We start from the raw sequence: 18460 nt of genomic DNA, 5'->3' as shown, positions 1-18460 counted from the left end.
GCATGGAAATCTGCCTGCAATTCTACCCTTTCAAGGTAGAGAGAGGGCATTCCCAGAGCATGCTGGTTAGCTAGACCAATCATATAGTTGAACTCTGAGCTTGATTCAGAGAGCCTGCCTCAATCAAGGTAGATAGTAGTCAATAGAGGATGGTTCCCAACATCAACCTGGGACCTGAACATGTATGCGAACAGGGTCCAAACATGGAAACATGCATACACATCAAATACACACATACACACACATACATGCACACAAACACACATACATACATACATGCACACACACACAGGGGAGGAAGTTGGTCACTGTGAAATATTTGTTATTTTATTTTTTGTGTGTGTGCAAACCAAGGGAACTAGTAAGATGAAGCATTAAATTAGGGGCTTGCCTACAGTTTCAGAGGGTTAGTTACATGTGTGGTGGTGGGCACTATAAAGCTTAGAAGTAATAGCTGAGAGTTTACATCTGATCCTGGGCAGCAGGCAAAAGGGAGTAGGGCTAGAGTGGGTTTCTGAAACCTCAAAGCCAGCCACAAACCTCATCCAACAGGACCACACCCCCTAATCCTACCAAACACCTCCAACAACTTGGAAACAGGCATTCAGACATGAACCTATGGGGCCCAGTCTCATTCAAAACCACTGTGGGAGCTGTTCACTTTTCTTTTTGTTATTTGAGACAGGTCTCTCGCTGGGACCTGAAACTAGACTGGCTGGCCAGTGAGCCCCAGGGATTGCTTCCCTCTGCCTTCCCAGTTGCTGGGATTACAGGAAAGTGCTGCATGCCTGGATTTATAAGTGAGTGCTTGGGATTAAGCTCAGGTTCTCATGTTTGCACAGTAAGCACTTTAGCAATTGGTCCCAGGTGTGTTTTTATTTTAATTGTTAATGTTTCTCATTTTGGATTCTGTATTTGTTAAATACAGATCAACATATTAAGGCCCTCAGTCATTCCTAAGAGTGTAACTGGGTCTTGGAACCAAAAGTCAGAGAAGTTGTGGTGTGAGAAGAGCTCCAAGTGAGCAGAGCCACCTATCTCCAGGGGATGCCAGTGAGGCAGCCCATGTCAGGAGGAGCTGTGCTCTAGGGCTCAACTCTTCCTGCCTGGTACTGCTCTGAGCCTTGTGTGAAGAAAGCTTTTACCTGGAAGTTTTTCAAGGCTGAAAAGTTAATGGGAAGGAAGACCATGTTGTCTCATGAGGAGATAACAAACACCACTTCCCAGCAAACAGCTGGAAGAGAAGCTATCATCTCTCCCAGCAGCAGCGAGGATGAAAAAATGCTAAGGCCACACAGAGTGAAGATCGGGTGTCTGGTGCTACCACTTCGGGGCCTCGTTAAAATGGCATGTGCCCTCCACCCTGTTTCTGTGCAGTTGTTTATGTACCTCCCCTTTACCAGGAAAAGCCTGGAATATTCATGCTACACGAAATAGGGAGTTTCAAATACAAATATTAATTAGACTTGAGTTTTACAGATTTCCCTTGAGGCCTTTTCTTTTCTCCTGGAAAGAGCAAATGTCTTTAATGTTGACCTTACACCTTACTCATCCTGCAACACCTGAGTTAGTGTCCTGGATAAATCCCATGTGCTTCCAAAAGAAGCTGTCATTCTGAGAGCTGTCTGTGTGGTCCCCAACCCCTCAAGACTAGACACCAGGGTCTGTAAATAACCATCTCTTTTAAATTGCCTTTTCCTCACCATCTTGAATTTAAATGTGAATATATGAGTGTAAGAGCTCCCCATAACTATGCAGATTTATGGGGAAATAACAATTTACGTTCTATCCCTGGATTCAATCGGGCCTGCCTTCGTTCGGCTGGAGATTCCTTGGAGCTTGAATAGAGTTCAGAGGGAAAAATGCAACTTACAACCAAAGTCATTTATTTAGAAAGTAGTATAGCTGAAAATCTCAGACAGAAAGATTCCGGTATAGCAAGATAGATTCTGACATTGGGAAGAAGGGAAAAGGGAGTTTTCCAGTCAGGTAATAGGGAAGCTTGATTTCTACTTTCCACTGTTTGAAGATGGTCTTATTTGTTACAAAAAAAAAAAAAAAAAAAAAAAAAAAACCACCATAATTCAGCTGTAGGAGACACAAAGATTTCTTCTATTCCTAGATTCAGCAGAAATCGATGAGTTTAGCTGGTGTAATTGTGCCCCCCCCATACATTCAGTACCTGAAATAAAATAGCCCTCTGAATGCATATCTGCGGCTTTGGTGTCTGGCTAAACAAGTATTAATTAGATAATCTGGAGAGAGCTGGCGGGCGGAAAAAGAAGGAAAGGGCTGGATGGCAGCCTCCGATAGTAATTCACTAACTAGGCACTGACTGGATTCCTGGGAGACTGAGCTGAGTTCCTAGCAGAACTGAATCTGCATTTAACAAGAGTGGTGCCAGGAAGACCAAACCCAAAGCAACCTCCTCATCCTGTGGGGAGGGCAAGCAGGCAAGAGCAATAGCCTAGACTGCTTCTCAGAAACTCAAACTCCCCTCACCTGCCTCCCCTAGCCCTGGCGTTCCCAGCGTTCCCAGCCTCCATTCGTACTTCAAATCCCTTCTCAGAGAACCAGCTAACTCCTAAGGAGCTAGAAGGGGAAATCCACGCGTGGGAGAAGCCCCGAGAGGCAGCCAGACCCTGTTGGAGATGCTTTTGGCACGCCAAGAGCCGCCCTCTTACACAGTTGCCCGCCCCGCGCTCTGACAGATTAGTCATCCAGGCAGTTCTGCCTCTGCAGGGTCAGTGGACCCCTGCGAACTCCTTGAGCGGAGGACCAGGAAGCCAGTTTGCGCTTTAGCTGCCCCTTTAAGGGTTCCCGAAACTTTCCAGCAGCTCTAGGCTGAGCCTCGTCATATCCGTTAGCCGTGGCCTCCCGGGCACGTTCCGGGGAAATTTTGCACTCCAGTTTCCCCGGGAAGAGGCGCGACCCGCGCCCATCCTTGACCTTGGCCACGGAGGAGGGGCAGGGCCTGCGGGGCGGTGGCCGCCAGAGGGGGCAGCGGCTGAGAACTTGCTCAACTCCGCACCGCCTTCTCCAGCCTCCTCCCCGTCCGCCCCGCCCCGGCCGGCCAAGGACCGCAGAACCGCGCGTTCGCAGACTCGCCGAGCCCCCGCCGCGGGGATGGGCGCGCTGCTTCGAGCACTCTTGCTCCCGCTGCTGGCGCAGTGGCTATTGCGCGCGGTCCCTGCGCTGGCTCCCGCGCCCTTCACGCTGCCCCTCCAAGTGTCCGGGGCCACGAACCAAAGAGCCAAAGTTCCTGGGCTCGGGACCCCCGAGTTGCCCCGGGCTGATGGTCTGGCCCTCGCATTGGAGCCTGCCAGGGCTACCGCCAACTTCTTGGCTATGGTGGACAACCTTCAGGGGGACTCTGGCCGTGGCTACTACCTGGAGATGCTGATCGGGACCCCTCCGCAGAAGGTAGTGGGGGAATCTGGGAATTGACTTCGCGCGGTTTAATGTCGCCCCTAAGGCAGTAGCTTTTCCCGGGAAGACGGGTAAGGGAGGTGCATGGGTTGGGTGAGGAGCAGAGGCGAGCGCTAGGGACGCACTGGGGAGTGCAGCCTCTGCCCCAGCAAAGCTCAAGGGGTGTGAGCAAATGTTTCAGAACTTGGTGGCCCTCCCCTACCCCATGGGGTTTGACAGCTGAAGGGACCTGTAACATACTTCCTCCCCAGGAGCGACGCCTCCTTCCATCTAGAGCTGTACTTACTGAGTGGGTGGGTGGGTGGATGGGGTCTTGGAAAAAGGTGCTGTTGGGTGCAGGGAAATCACTGGAATTGATACAGTCCCTCTATGCTGTCTCGTTGCTAAAAAGACTCTTGGATAGCATCCAAGGCGCAGTACCCTTTAAAGAGATTTCTCCATGAGCTCAGCTAAAAGACACCGGTTCCAAAGTGTTTCTTTGCCCGGCAGAGCAGCCTTCCTTCCTCGGAGTTTGTTTGCTGGCTTCCTCATAGCTGTCCGGCTGCCCAGCCTCTGGGAGCCGGCACCCGCCTAGGCATGCATCCTGCGGGGGTTGGAGAATGTAAATGCCATTAGCTGCTGGGGAACACCGGGCGCAGCGGGAGGCAAAGATAAAACAAACGCAGTCCAAACAGCTTTCTTCTCTGCCTCGTGCTGTTGTTCATTTAACACTTCGTGTATCAAGGGAACACGGGCTTCCAAGCATGGACTCTGGCAAGGAAAGCAAAAGCCTTCCAGAAGTGATCTGACCCTCTCCAATTCGAATTCAAGTTGTCTCATGAGTTGAACGCACCGTATGAGGATACTTTATTTTTAACGTTGTCGTTGGGGTTTTTCATGCTGATGTGATTGCCCATAAATAGAACATGCTCATGACTTTTGTATAATTCTAATTAAATTATTCAAGACTTTAAGAAGATGCACCATGCTAATTTTTAAAAAGAGAAACTGCAGAGTAACTTCTGTAATTGTGTAGACCATCAAGAACCAAAAACGTTGGCAGCGGTTACTGTACAGGATCCTTGTGTGCCCAGTCCAGAAGTGTCTACAGGGCAGACTCAAGTGGGGGGGGGCGCTGTGTCAGCTGAGGAGGCTTAGGGTCCCCTGAGCAGTCAGACCACCATGTGAGCATGATCTCGGGGTAAAGGGAATTCTGTGAACTGCCATTGGCAGGACTGCACAGTACAGAAAGGACTTGCCTCTTTCTTTTATACACAGAAAAAAAAAAAAAAAACTTTAAAGAGGAGAAGACTTTCCTTTGCTTTGCCTTTGTTGATAATTCAATGACCTTTACTTAAACTCAGTGATGAAGTTTAATTAATTTAATTAGCCAGGATGTAATGAGTACCCAGGTTTTGTTTGTATCCTTAGCACAGCCAAGGAAGTAGTTCCTCTGAGGTTATTTCTCAGCTAGACTATAGCATACTTCTAAGGAATGCTGGTTTGTGACAAATAAGTATTATTTCTGCATATATCATTCCACAGGGGTGAACGATTCTGTATTGTTGCTCTGGCATGATGAAGGGACAAACTGCTTCATGGCAAAATCTGTGCACCAGATACTTCCATTGTAAACACTAGGTGTTGGTGACCTGGTTTGAAGTCTGCTCTGTGGTGTCTCTGGTACCAGCAGGGGTTTGCAGATGGCTAGGGAAAGCAGTAGGGGGTGACCTCTGAACCCCAAAGACAATTCCTGCTCTAGTAGTGGACATGGGGTCAGTCATGTATTTCCTTTTTGTTCTCTGAAACCTCAGGTAAAATTGCTTAGAGAGAAGGAAGCAATAAATTAACAAGATTTTTTTAACATGTTAATAACCATAGTGTCTTCAGCCTCCATGTGTGATGAACACCTTGACAGATGTGTTCTTTCTCACAACCACGCCTTATATCCTAACTGACTTTTGTGTGTATGTGGGGGGTGGGTGTCTATAGAGGTATGTATGGATGTTTGTGTACATGTGTGTGCTCACCTGCCTGCAGAAGTCATAAGCTTGGGTGTTATTTCTCAGGAGGATATCCACCTTGTTTTTTTGAGAGGCTCTTGGTGGGATTAAGCTGGCCTTCTATCTCTGAATGTTGTTTGGTGCAAATATTCACCACAAGCCCCAGCTTTTGAGCTAGCATTGCTATGTGCTTTGAGAGTGGCAGGGTGAGGTTTGGAAACATTGAATGACTTGCTATGTCAGTGGGATAAGAAAGCCAAGGTCATTAGGCTGAAGAAGCTAAGCTTTGAGCCACAGGCATGGTTTCAGTCTGCTTTTCCTTGGTTTGTGCTGCAATGTATCCTCACTAGGCCATGGTACCTGACCAGCCCTGGGGTATAAGAGACTGATTATCTGACTGTACTTAGAGTCTTTCCTGTTTCCTCTCTTTTAAGACCACACTTAAGCACTATCTTAAGGAATAGTTGGATGCAGGAAAGTACTTGAGTGGAAGGATGCTGGACAGGAGTCTGGGTGTAAACCATAGCTCACCAGAGTCCTGCTATCCTATGGGAAGGCCAGCCATTGGAAGTGTTCTTATTCCTGTGTGCATTCATTAAGAACTGGGCTCCATTGTCCTGCCTACAGACTCTGTGAGGGGTCACAGGCTACCCAGCAGCCTGGTAGAGCCTCAGAGCCCTGTACCAGCAGGCAGGCCCGCCCACGTTGGCATGGAGATTCGAGTCAGGGTTATACACTGATACCATTATGTGACTCCTATCTAACAGGAGACCAGCATACACTGGAACCATGTAATTTGTTCTTATTAATACTATTAAGATCATTCAAAAGTTATTATAATTATAGCAATTTACATTATTAAAATATACTTTCATGCTCACACAATAAATCCAACTGAAGATAGCAAAGGTCCACAGCTATATGCTGTATGGGTGTCTCAAAAAAGGCTTTGGGGGCTTTCTGTTGGAAGATTTCTGTCATCAGCATTGGTATGGATGAAATAACTGGCAAACTATTTTCACATTTAAGCCTTCAAATATAAACATTTAAAAAAGTGCTTTGGCACATGTGCTGGGTTATTGATCAACCTCTTAGCACAGCAATTGAATGTATAGAATAAAACTCTATATAATTTTAGAGCTTTTTAAAAGAGTAATCACTGGGGTCCCCCAAACACATTAAGCTCACAGTAAGTGAGGCTGGAAAAAGGAAAGCAGCCAGGTGAGGGGAAGCCACTTATATGCTGGGGGACACTGATATGCTCACTGTTAAAGACAAAGAAAGAGAACACCAGACTAGTTTGACTCCGCCAGTTGCCCTCATTCCTTCGGGTGAAATGTGGAGCCCCTGGACATCAGGAAAAGGACTCATCAGAGGATGTGAAAGGCAGAGCTCAAGGACACATCAGCACCCACCTTTATGTTTTACATATCTAAAGTAGAATGTCATACTAAACATTTTTTGTGTGTGGGGTGTTGGATCAAACCTACACTAGAAAAATATTTCATCATTGAGCCTTGTATCTCTTGTTCCTCCAGCCCAGCAATTTGCCAAGTTCGTCTCACTGGATTTTCACGCCTTCCTGTGGAGACCATATAATCATTTGATTTACTTTTAAGACAGAAACAGACTTGTCCTAAGTCATGTCTCCATGGCCATGCCACGAAGGGGCAGATCCATCTGTCTGATCAGATCCATCTACACTCTTATCTCTACTTATACTGTCCCCGTTGTGTAAGTCCAGTCTCAGTCAGAGTGACTGAGAAAAGAGCTGCCTTCCCTTTTCTGAGTATTCTGGTGCTACTGAGGATAGTGAGACATTTGTATTGTGCATGATCAAAAGCAAGTGCTTCTCTCTGAGCCCTCAGTCCCCATAGTTGATGTTCTCTTACCTCTGCATTAGTGTTTTCTACTTCCCTAACAAACTCCACAAACCAGAGGCTTAAAGCAATTGAAATCTATTCCCTTATGGTTCTGGAGGCAGGAAGCCCCAAATCTAGGGTGTCAGTGATGAGACCATGTTTCCCCTGGAGGTCCCAGGGGAAGATACTTCATTTCCTAGTCTTAGCATATGATTCTTCACTGTATATAGCTCCAGCCTCTGCCTCCATCTCTGCTGACTTCCTTTCCCCAGTGTACACATGTCTGCAGTCATTATAAAGACACCAGTCATCGGAATGCTTCATGTTGCAGGCAGGTTTTACAGGGGCTTGGATTTACAACTGTGGGCTGCACAGATAATGGTGGTCCTGTAAAAATGCATGGTCTGTGATGTTCCTACTGTCTTAGTCACTTTCCCCATCGCTGTGATAGAAGACCAATAAAAGCAAATTAAGGGAGAAAGGTTTGATTCTGGCTCACAGTTCAAGGTGAGCCATTGTGTGGGGAACTCTAGGTGGCTGGAGCTCCCACAATCAGAATGAAGCAAACATTAAATGCAAGCTGCCACTTAACTCCCCTTCTCCATTTTATTCCCAGGATCCCATCCAGGGAATGGTGTCAGCCACAGTAGGCAAGTCTTTCCACCTCAGTTAATACAATCAAGGCACTCCTCACAGGCATGCTCAGAGGCTCATCTCCCAGGTGATTCTAGAATCTGTCACGTTGACAGTTAATACTAACAATCATGCCATCTAAGTGTGTCTCATAACTCTGTGATACTTGTACAATCACAAAATTGTCTAATGCCACATCTCAGAACATGTCCTCATCCATAAATAGTGCCTGTGTCTGCTTGGGAGAATACAGCTTTATTCTTACATCCTTTCTAAGCTTATAATTTTTAGATCTCACATTTTAGTTGTCAGTAATTTCAAGTTGGAGTTCAAGTGCAAGATTCATTAAGATTGATGAGCAGACGGTGGTTTGTGTTGGACCAGTCAGGGGCCTGTGATGAGAGAGTGAACTGGGGGAGGTTCAGTGGGAGGGGGGGTCTCTGATGCTTTCTGTATTCTCATGTTAGTTTCCCTACTAGAGAATAGTTGTATAAATGTTTAACTTTTCTCTTGTCAGGTGCTTTGTTCTAGAGTGGCTGGAATTTGTGTTTTGGTTGAAGCTACCCAACTCCTGCAAGGTCAGATCAGCAGCATTTAAGGTCTGTGGTTAAGAAACACTCTTGTTGAAGTTTGTCCTCTAAAGACCTTATCAGGCACAAGGCAACGCTTAAGAATCAGGATGTGTTTAATAGGGAAGTCTGTCCAAGGGCTCTTTCCTGACACACCCTGAGTATCTGCTTTCCTGAGTCAGAAGTGGGTCACCCTAACCTGTTTTTCGAGGTTAGCTGCCCAGTCTTCCTGTTTCCTTTAGGATGCTTGCAATTCGCACTAACTAAACACCAAAGGAGAAAGAGTAAGATTAGCTATTGATATCTTTTGTTTGCTTTCTGTTGCTAATAACAAGATGCCACAGACTGAGCAAGTTATGGAGAAGTTTATTTTGGTTGTTTCTGGTCCAAAGTTGAAGGCCTGTATCTGGGGCTGTCTCCTTGTTGGCAGAGTCCCGAGGCCTAACCAGACTGGCATTTGGAACTGATCCACCCCCATGATACTTTTTATCTGCCATTCTTATCACCTGAATGCATTCAGGTGCTCACAACAGCAGAGCCTAGACCAACTCCTAAAGGGCCTACCTCTTCCTGTATTATAATAGGAAATTAACGTAAGAGTTGAGGTGACCCTACAAGTTAAACCATAATCATTATTTTACATACTTTCCTAGCTCTGGGTGCTCTCTGGATGGTCTAGTCACATGCTATGGGACTCATTTTCTACCTTAGCTTTTGGCTTCTGGGGTCAAGCCTTTGGCTTTGCATGCAGGGTCTAAGTAAGCCTGGAACTGCTTGTACCTGCTTTCTCCCCATGCAGAAGGCAGCAGGAATAGGGTGGCCCTATGTTTCTCCACCCCACCTATTCCTTGCTTTTACAATTTACTGTTACAATTCTGTATTTATTGTAGGAAGAACATGCACATGCCACAGGGCATGTGTGGAGGTCAGAGAACCTTTGTCAGAATTAGGTTTCTCCTATAGTGTGGGTCTCAGGGATCAAACTCAAGTCACCAGCCTTGAGGACAAACCTGTTAGTTCCTGTTGAGCCATCTCTCCAGCCCACGTCTCTTTTTTGACTAATAGTGAGCCTTCTGTCCCTTTGGAGGTCTTTCTGTCTGCTTGGACCCCTTCTGGTCACCCTGCTCTGCTGCCCAGCCCTGGCCAGTCACAGCTGAATGTTTCTGTGAGGAAATGGCTTTTCTGGGCTTCCCTAACTCCTAGCTTTGAAGAAAGGGGTTGTGGGTAGAGTGTGGGGAAGGGTGAACGACACATATTTTGGGTCACTTCCCTGACCCTGTAAGTCTGTGTGTGAGACACAGGTGAACTGGACATCACTCAGCACCCCCTTCACCTATGCTAGACACTATTGCTACCCAACAAAAATGGTCATGTTTTAGAAGTGGTGCCTTATAGTGCCGACTGTGAATAAAAAGCAGTAGTCTCAGGTTAAAGACTGCCATCCAATTCAGGTCTCTGGGTGGATGTTGGGCTTTTATTATCTGGTACATTGTATATTCATGCTAGGAAACACATAATGTCAGTGCTGCCATGTTAAGATGATGGAGAGGATGCGAGATGGGAAAGCTGGAGACACCCTGGGCCAGCTCCTTTATTCCAGGGGGCCATGATTGCAGTGGGGAAAAGCATCTCTTTCTATCTCACACTAGCTTGAGAGTGTCAAGGAGTTAAGCACAGTCTCCTGGTCCCACTGCAAATCACTGCTGGCTTCACTTTATCAATGGTTTTGGCAATTGGAAGGAAACAGGTTCTAGGTGTCAGTCATGCCTACCTCTGCCAGAAGCCAAATTCCTGCATGTGGATGTGCATGTATTTCTGGGACAACACTGAGGTTACTGGGGGCTGATCCTGTTCACAAAGACTTGTTACTAGATATGAAGCCACATCTTGCTGAAGGTGAACATAGATTCCAAGAGGTTCTGGAGGACATTAGAACCTTTCCATCCCAGTTGGTGCCAAAGAGTTTTTCCCACTGGGAAGTCCCTCTGAGGGAAGTATGTCTATGTGGTATGGAATGCTCAACACAGAGTGCTGATCCCATATCTGTTATTTCTGGATTTTAGGTGATGGGAGGAAGTGAATTAACTTGGCTGAGCCTCAGTCTCCCAATCTGTAAACTGGGAAATTATACCCAGTGATCTGAGGTCTCATGGAAGCCTGACATGATGAGAGGAACTAACCTGGAAGAGAAGATGGGGCAAGGATGAGCCAGAAGGTGCAGGTGGCCTCCTCATGCTGTGTGTGTGTGGGGGGGGTATGCTCATGTGCATGTTTGTGTATGTGCATGTGTGTGTTTGTGTGTGTGTGCATGCTCTTGCGCATGTTTCTGTATGTATGTGTGTTCCCAGACCCTGCTTCAGCAGGAGATCCTCTCTCATCTACTTTATAAATGTACTTTGGAGTTGGGTTTATGAGAAAAGATGCCTTACAGAGCATGCATACATTATACCACATTGCTTATGGACAGTGTGCATGTGTAGGGCTGAGTTGTGGAGGGTACTATTAAATATAGATGACTTAGAAGTTTCTGAATTTTAAAGAAAAATGAAACCCTGAGTGCCAGGGAGGCAGCATGGTAGAGATCTTATCCTGTTGTGTGTTGTTTGGTGGTGTCTTCATTTGGGGCCCTCAGGACAGATGTGGAATCAGGAAATGGGTATGCCTGGTTTATGGGGGGGGTGGATCCCAGTGTATCCTAGGAAAGCTATGGGTGCAGAAGATGGTACCAGGACTGGATAGCTGAAGTCCAACTCCTGATGGGACCTGTATTAGTTACTTTATGTTGCTGTGATAGAACACCATGGCCAAGGCAACTTATAGAAGGAACAATTTATTTGGGCTATGGTTGCATCACAATACAAGTCTATTGTCATCACTGTAGGGAGGCATAGCAGCTGTCAGTCATTGGGCTGGAGCAGCAGAAAGAGCAAACTGTAAGTGGTGAGAATCTTTATACTCTCGAATCCTCACTCTAGTAACACACTTCCTCTAACAAGGCTGCACCTCCTAAATCCCACCCCCTCACAAACAGCATCACTGGCTGGGGATAGACTGTCCAGTTACATGAACTAATGGGAACATTCTCATTCAAACCACCACATGGATCCTTTGAGAGATAATGTCAAGTAAGTACAGCAGACTGGGCTGAGGACAAGGGTGCCAATGGGTGCCATCATCCACTCCTGTCTCTTATGGGCTGTGACTGATATTGCCCACTACCAAAATTCACAAAGTATAATTCAGTCCACCTGTCCTACATCAGCTAGAATCTAGCTCTGAATGCCTCTGTGAGCCAGGCTGGAGTGGACTCTGGGTTGGGCTTTGCTTTGAACTTTTTTTTCTGGAAGATGACAGTCTGATGTGTGAGGTACCTAACGAAAAAGGTTGGCTGGGGGGGGGGGGAGTGAAGGGAGATTATGTTTGAGGCTAAAAACAACCCAAACCTGCCTTTGAAAGGCAAGAATTCTGCACATAAAGACATTCAAAGGCTCTGGAATACCAGGTGCCTCACACTGCCAAATAGCAGTACAGGAAAGGCTTGGGATACTAAATGTACCAGATATACTGACTTCCTGTGACCAATGGGCACGTTTTCCAAAAGATACTTCTAATAGTTTTTGTGCCCAGAAAGATTTTAGCATGTCATAGTTTTATTGCACTCTTGTCAACAAAAATTCTTAAGTATAGTCATGCCATCCATATAGGACATTTTGCTCAACAGACAGACCACATATATGGAGATGATCACCCAGGGCATGATGGGGTGGAGCACTACAGGCATTTGGGGTTCTGCCACAAAGCATTGATCTCTCTTGATGGCAATGCTGGTATAAACAAGCTTGTGTACCATAAAAGTAGAGCAGTGTGCATCTAGGAGCACTGATCATACTTTAGAAGTGTAATGGGGACACTAATACTGGTTTATCGCTGTACTATGTTCTTATGTTATTTTAGAGGATGTTTACTCTGAATATGAAAAGTAATAATACCCAGCCTCAGGCTGGCTCTTCAGTGGAAATTCGAGAAGACAGTGTGCCATTCTGATGTAGTAACTCTAGGCAGGTTCTTCTAGATGAACTAGTTTCTAGGATCCAGGTTGTGATATTATTGAACTTGACCCTACAGGAGCCTAGCCTAGTCTGTCTATTTATGTCTTGTTTTTAACAAGAAGGTTACAATGGTTTTTATATATTAGTCTAAAACTAGAATAGGGGGTATGGCTCAGTGGTTAAAGTGCTTGTTATGCCTTCTGGGTGTGCATGATCTCCTGTCTATAATTCCAGCCTTGAAAGGTGAGGCAGAGGATCCTTAGAACACATTGTCTAGTGAGACTAGATGTATAGCTCTGGGTTTGATTAAGAGACCTTGCCTCAGAGCATACAGTGGAAGAGCAATTAAGGGATGATTTCCTACATCATCCTTGGGCCTCCATATGAACATGTACATGTGAACATAAACACACCCATACAAACATGGATACCACATACACATAAACATTTTAAAAGTGAAAAACATGTAAACTAAGGATTTGATGAAGAAAACGTGTTGGGTAATAGCACACTGTTTTACTAGAAATAGGTAAAGACAACTAAAAAGTTTGTGAAGTGAAAAAGATAAGCATTCTAACAAGATAATTTGTAATTGAAAGAAAAATGGCTTACAAATTCAGTGTAGATTATGTGTGTGGCATCTTTAAAGTGTTCAGTTGTGGTGTATGAAAGCAGTTAACCTAAGCAACATTCCAGAGCAATTTACTGAAGATGCTCCCTGAAGTCATCCACCAAGGTAGTTTCTTGAAGCAGTTCACTGAAGTTCACTGAGGTGTTCCACCAAGGTATTTCTCTGAGTGGTTCATTCAAGTGTTACACTGAAGCAGTTCTCTGAGGTAGTGATTCACTGATGAGGTACACTGATGAGGTACATAGTAGGCCTTCATGCCTGCTCATCCACGAACACTGTGGTCCTCCAAACTCAATTCATGGAAAGTTCCTGTGTTCATCTACTATGCTGTATTTTTACACTGTTGTCCTTGTATTTCGATATGGTTAGGTTTAGAAATCTCAGTACAGTGCTCAGCACAGTGATAGGCTCATATTGATGTGTGCCCCGACCAATGGCTACACCAAGGAGTCTAGGTGTGTAGTGAATGGCATTGTGTAGGTTTATATAAATACATATTGTGGTGTTGCTACAACACAGAACCACCTAACACTTTCCATTGCCAGGTTGCATGACTATTTGCAAACATCAGCAGGGTGTGTGTGTGTCTGTGTGTTTCTGAAAAACTCGGTTTTGTGAGTATAAAGGTTATTTAGTATTGATATTTACTCTTTCTTAGTTATACTGGGGCCAGAAGCTGATGGCTACAGAGGAATTATCACCTTTTGCTTAACAGTGGGAGGATTAGGTAAATGACTTATTGCCAGACAGCCAGAAGCCTTTCTCTGACTAGACTAGTTAATTCTGGGAAACTGAGAGGAAGGAAAAGAAAAGAATTAAGATCCTTTACACAAGCAAATATGGACAGATACATATACATTCATATGTCCACACTCTGTCTCAGTCAATTTTATAAGTATTCATGCATGCTTATATATATATATATATATATATATATATATATATACATACCTACATACATATAAACAAACAGACATATACATTTGGATGGATAGATGGATGGATGGATGGATGGATGGATGGATGGATGGATGGATGGGTGGATGGATGGATGGATGGATGGGTAGAGCTCCCCAAGCCACCACACCACCTTTATTTCTTTTCCCTGGCCTTTTTTATAGACAAAACAGCTCTGCTCCTCTTGACACAGTGTTGTCCAGATATCAAAATATCTAGTGTGGTGACCCTGACTCCCAATCTTTCCTTTAGAGTGAGCTTCAGCTTTCACTTGACACTATGGTTTTAACTTCCAGCGTCACTTTTTTTTGTCTCCAAATGCTTTCTGTGGGATCTTATTCGTGTTTCAGCTGTGTTTCTTCTTCCTCGGGGGAAATTAATTACAGTTTGTTTGACATGTTCTTCCTGCCTTTCATGTTTCTCCTGAGAGCCTTTTCCTAGTCGAGGGACTCTCTTAAACATCTTCCCACCTGAAGGAGGAGCAGGGGATGGGGGTGTTGTTAGAAGCTCAGCACTGTGCACATAGAATCTAGAACATGTTTCCATCATTGACACCTGTGTGAAATGTTAGAGACATGCAGTGTCAGAGATCTGTGTGATGTGACCGGATTCATTATTAATAGACCAACTCAACTACCTTCCCATCTCTTCTTCAGACCCAAAGTATTTCATCATAGTTTTTTTTTTTTTTTTTTCATGATGCAGGTCAGAGGTCCAAACAATAGCACAAGTGGGCCTTTCCTGAACAATTTAGGGAAATCAGAGGTTGTTTTCTTGGTCAAAGTACAGGTTGGCTCCTTTATGTTATTTTAATTTTTTTATACTTTTAATTTATTGTGTGTGTGTGCATGTGTGTGTGTGTATGTGTGTGTGTGTGTGTGTGCATAGTGAGCCCACAGCCTGATTTTATAAATAAAGATTTATTAGAATACAGACATGTGTGATTGCTTACACATTGTCTGAGGCAGCAGAGTAGTTCATGAGCTATAACTGAATTCTTCAGGTTGAGCAATTTGTGCAGGATGGGATGTTATACAGCTCTTGGTTCTGGAGTCTGAGAAGTCCAAGGTCAAGTGAAGACCTCACTGTGCAATCACATGGCAGGGGGTACTGCATGTGATTACAAGGTGAGTATACCATCAAAATCTCTTCTTAAAACAGAGCCACACTGAGGCCTGATAGCCTCATTTTATTCTAATTGCTTTCTAACTCCAAACACCATTGACACAGGAAAGTTTGAGATTAAGATTTTTAACATCTGAATTTCCAGAGCCACATCCAGCTCCAGCAGGCCACAGGATGGAGAGGTAGCAGGAGGTGTCTTATTATCAAGTCCAAATGTTTTTGATCTGACATGGTACTGGAAGCATCTGTGGTTTACACTTAGTTGTTGCTGACCAAGGAGGGAGTATTTAGGAGCTACCTGTCCAAGAAGGCTTTGTCCCCAAATGGAAGCTTCAGGTGGGAGACAGTCAGCAGTGAGTGTTGGAGAAAACAGTGGCTCTGAAGAACCCAGAGTGCCCCACAGGAAGGAAGCCATTCCCAGGATATGACCCTTGCAAATCACAGAAGGATTGTCCTCACCCTGTACCTCTAGTCTCCCTGTTTCAGGGCTGGAGCCATCAATGCAGAGTCCAAAGCAAAGCAGGAAAATAGTAACATACCTGGCCATACCATCCCCCTGCTATAGGATATAGGATGCAAATCAGGCCCATTTTATTAGACGCTAGTCCCTCTCTGACTTGCCCCCCAGTTCAAGCTGGTTCCCAGTGACTTCAAAGGTAAGTGGTGTTGGGCAGTGATTGGATTGGGACTAGCTTTATGAAGGAACTGATGCTTGTCCCACTGGGTAAGGTGGGTCTCTTGGTAGTGGGTTAGTTTTTGAGAGGGTGAGCAGGTCCTTAGGAGAAAACATCCCCATGGTGGAAGAGAAAGGTGGCTGCACAGCTGATTCCCTTTCTATCATGTTGTCAGGAAGCCCGGTGTTGACACCATGTGTCTTGGATTTCCAGCCTCCAGAACCATGATCACAATGAACTTCTTTTCTTCCCACAGAGCTCAGCCTTAGGGATTCTATTAGAGGGACATAAAATGGCCGAAGCAACACCAAGTAGAAGCTTTAGCAGTTGATAGGGCTGGACGTACCATGCCTAAACTCAGTATATTTCTACAAAGCCAAATCCTATGAAGGATTTTATAGCACATGTTTGAAGACATATGCATGGTTAAGAGAAGCTTCTGTTGTAACATTCCATAATGCAAACCCCATGGAAAGTAGATCTCAAGTGTCTAGAAAACTTGCATATGCATTTGTCTTTGAATAGATCCTCAGACATCTATTTCTGGGGGTTTTATGCTAGGGTTATGCCAGGGGAAAACACGAAAAGCAATTTGTGAGGCTCCACCATTGCACCAGTGGCGATGACAATTGATAAGATTCTCACGTTCATGGAGAGGGGACCCATTTATCAACCTGTGTATCGTGGACACATGAGAACCCCATAGAATTGGGCAGGAAGGTATGTGATTGCTGAGAAAGAGAAGCCAGGAAGCATCCCACTGCTCATCTGAGAGCAGCATCTAGCATGTACAGAAATGACTCAGGATAGAGGTCTCAAATTTGAGCTGGACATAGTCCAGGGAAACTGTGTTGACCCTGTAGCAGGCAGGAAGTAAATTAAAGAAGGCACGCCTTAGGTTTTACCCAGGAGAATAAGGAATGGAACGTTGCTGAGCTGTGATAAACTCAGTCTTGCTGGATCACCTGTCAGTCATGTAGATCATTAGTGGGTGTGGTTCACCAAGGTCTGAAGCTCATGGCTGGCCTCGGTGTGCAAAGTGTGCAGGCCTCCTCATGTAACTGACCTTATGTTTTTTTGGTCTGGTTGGTTGATTGGGTTTTTGTTTACTATTTGGTTGCTTATTTGTTTTGTTTTGCATTTTCAAAAACTAAGATCTCTAAAGAAATATGAGTTTCAGGCTTTCCCTCTCAGAAAATCAGGGTTGTGGATTTGCTGCCTGATCTCATTGAAAACTACTGTTCTGTTTAGAAGACACTGGAAGGAATTATAAACACAATTCAATCAGGTCTCCATAAGCTGCTATTTTTACACCTTGAGAAGCTACTTTTATAAGAACCTGGTGCTGTGGGAAGTCTTGAGCCATTATCTGTAAATATTTCCATTATTACAAAATGATGTCAGTTTCCTGTCTATCAAAACACTTTTAAAACCTGAACTGGAAACAGAATTTTCTACATACATAAAAATCTCCCAAGGACTTTGGTTACACTAGAACTCCAGTGAGATAGTTTAGTGGGTACTTGATATGAAGCTGATGATCTGAGTTTGATCCTTGGGACCCACATGGTAGAAGGAGAAACCAATTTTTGCAGGTTGTTCTCTAACCTTCACATTTCATTCTCTCTTTCTCTCTCTCTCTCTCTCTCTCTCTCTCTCTCTCTCTCTCTCTCTCTCTCCCTCCCTCCCTCCCTCCCTCCCTCCCTCCTCCTCTCTCTCTCTCTCTCTCTCTCTCTCTCTCTCTCTCTCTCTCTCTCTCTCTCTCTTTTTCTCTCTCTTTCTCACACACACAAATAAAGGTAATGAAAAAATTAAATAGTAGAAGAAAACATTACCTTCTGCTGTATGTGCTAGAATGATGAATTGGCCGGTGAAAACTTGCTAGTCACCATCTCCATTGAGCAGATAAAGGAACTGGGGTACCAACTAGTGCTCTGGCTAATGTGTGAAGTTTACCAAATATTAGTACATTATTCAGAGAAAGGACATACATGGGTCACAGGTGTATATACAGAGGGGATGAATAAGCAAAACTGTTTTCACTGTGGTGCATTTCCAAAGTCACCCATCTGTAAAGGTTAGAGAGTGCTAGTTGCCTACTGTAGTCAGTGTGTCTTGGTTCTCTTGGCTCTTGGTGCTGAGCTGTTGTAGATACTCAGTGAGTATCAATTTATGAGCTCTTTGACCAATGAGGTCTTCAAGCATGGCCCTTGAAGGACACACCTGATCCTTCATGAGTGACATCCTCTATCAATCAGTCCCAGAGCACACCAAGGACTCTTTGAAAGCCTCCCTCCACAGAAATACTGGCTTCCAGCAGCAATCCCCTGTGCTGAGTGTGGAAGAGGTATATTTTATGCCTTTCCAATTAGATGGAATGAACAGCACACCCTTGACTTTGTGCAGTATCCACTACCTCAGGAAGTCTCTCGGAAGGCAAAGTACGGCTGGGACTGCTCAACTCTTCCCACTAATGGGAGAGGCGGGCTCACTTCCCACACAACTAACTCATCTCCTTCCCCAGAGAGCCCTTCCTGCCTCCCTTAACC

At 44.9% G+C, this 18460-nt stretch overlaps 1 protein-coding gene across 1 annotated transcript in view; it reads left to right on the top strand.

Moving 5' to 3' along the window:
- Nucleotides 1-3077: 3077 nt before the first annotated feature.
- BACE2 (beta-secretase 2) overlaps nt 3078-18460 on the top strand; it is an 81435-nt gene continuing 66052 nt past the window's right edge. Inside the window, exon 1 of the mRNA XM_080918895.1 lies at nt 3078-3423. Within this exon, the coding sequence (XP_080775021.1) occupies nt 3127-3423 (297 nt within the window). The 5' untranslated portion in view covers nt 3078-3126. The remainder of the gene's footprint in view (nt 3424-18460) is intronic.

Source organism: Micromys minutus (assembly GCF_963924665.1).
Source record: "Micromys minutus genome assembly, chromosome: 7".
In the NCBI taxonomy this organism is placed as follows: Eukaryota; Metazoa; Chordata; class Mammalia; order Rodentia; family Muridae; genus Micromys; species Micromys minutus.
The sequence above is the reverse complement of the archived record's forward strand: the minus strand, read 5'-3'. Positions and strand labels throughout refer to the sequence as shown.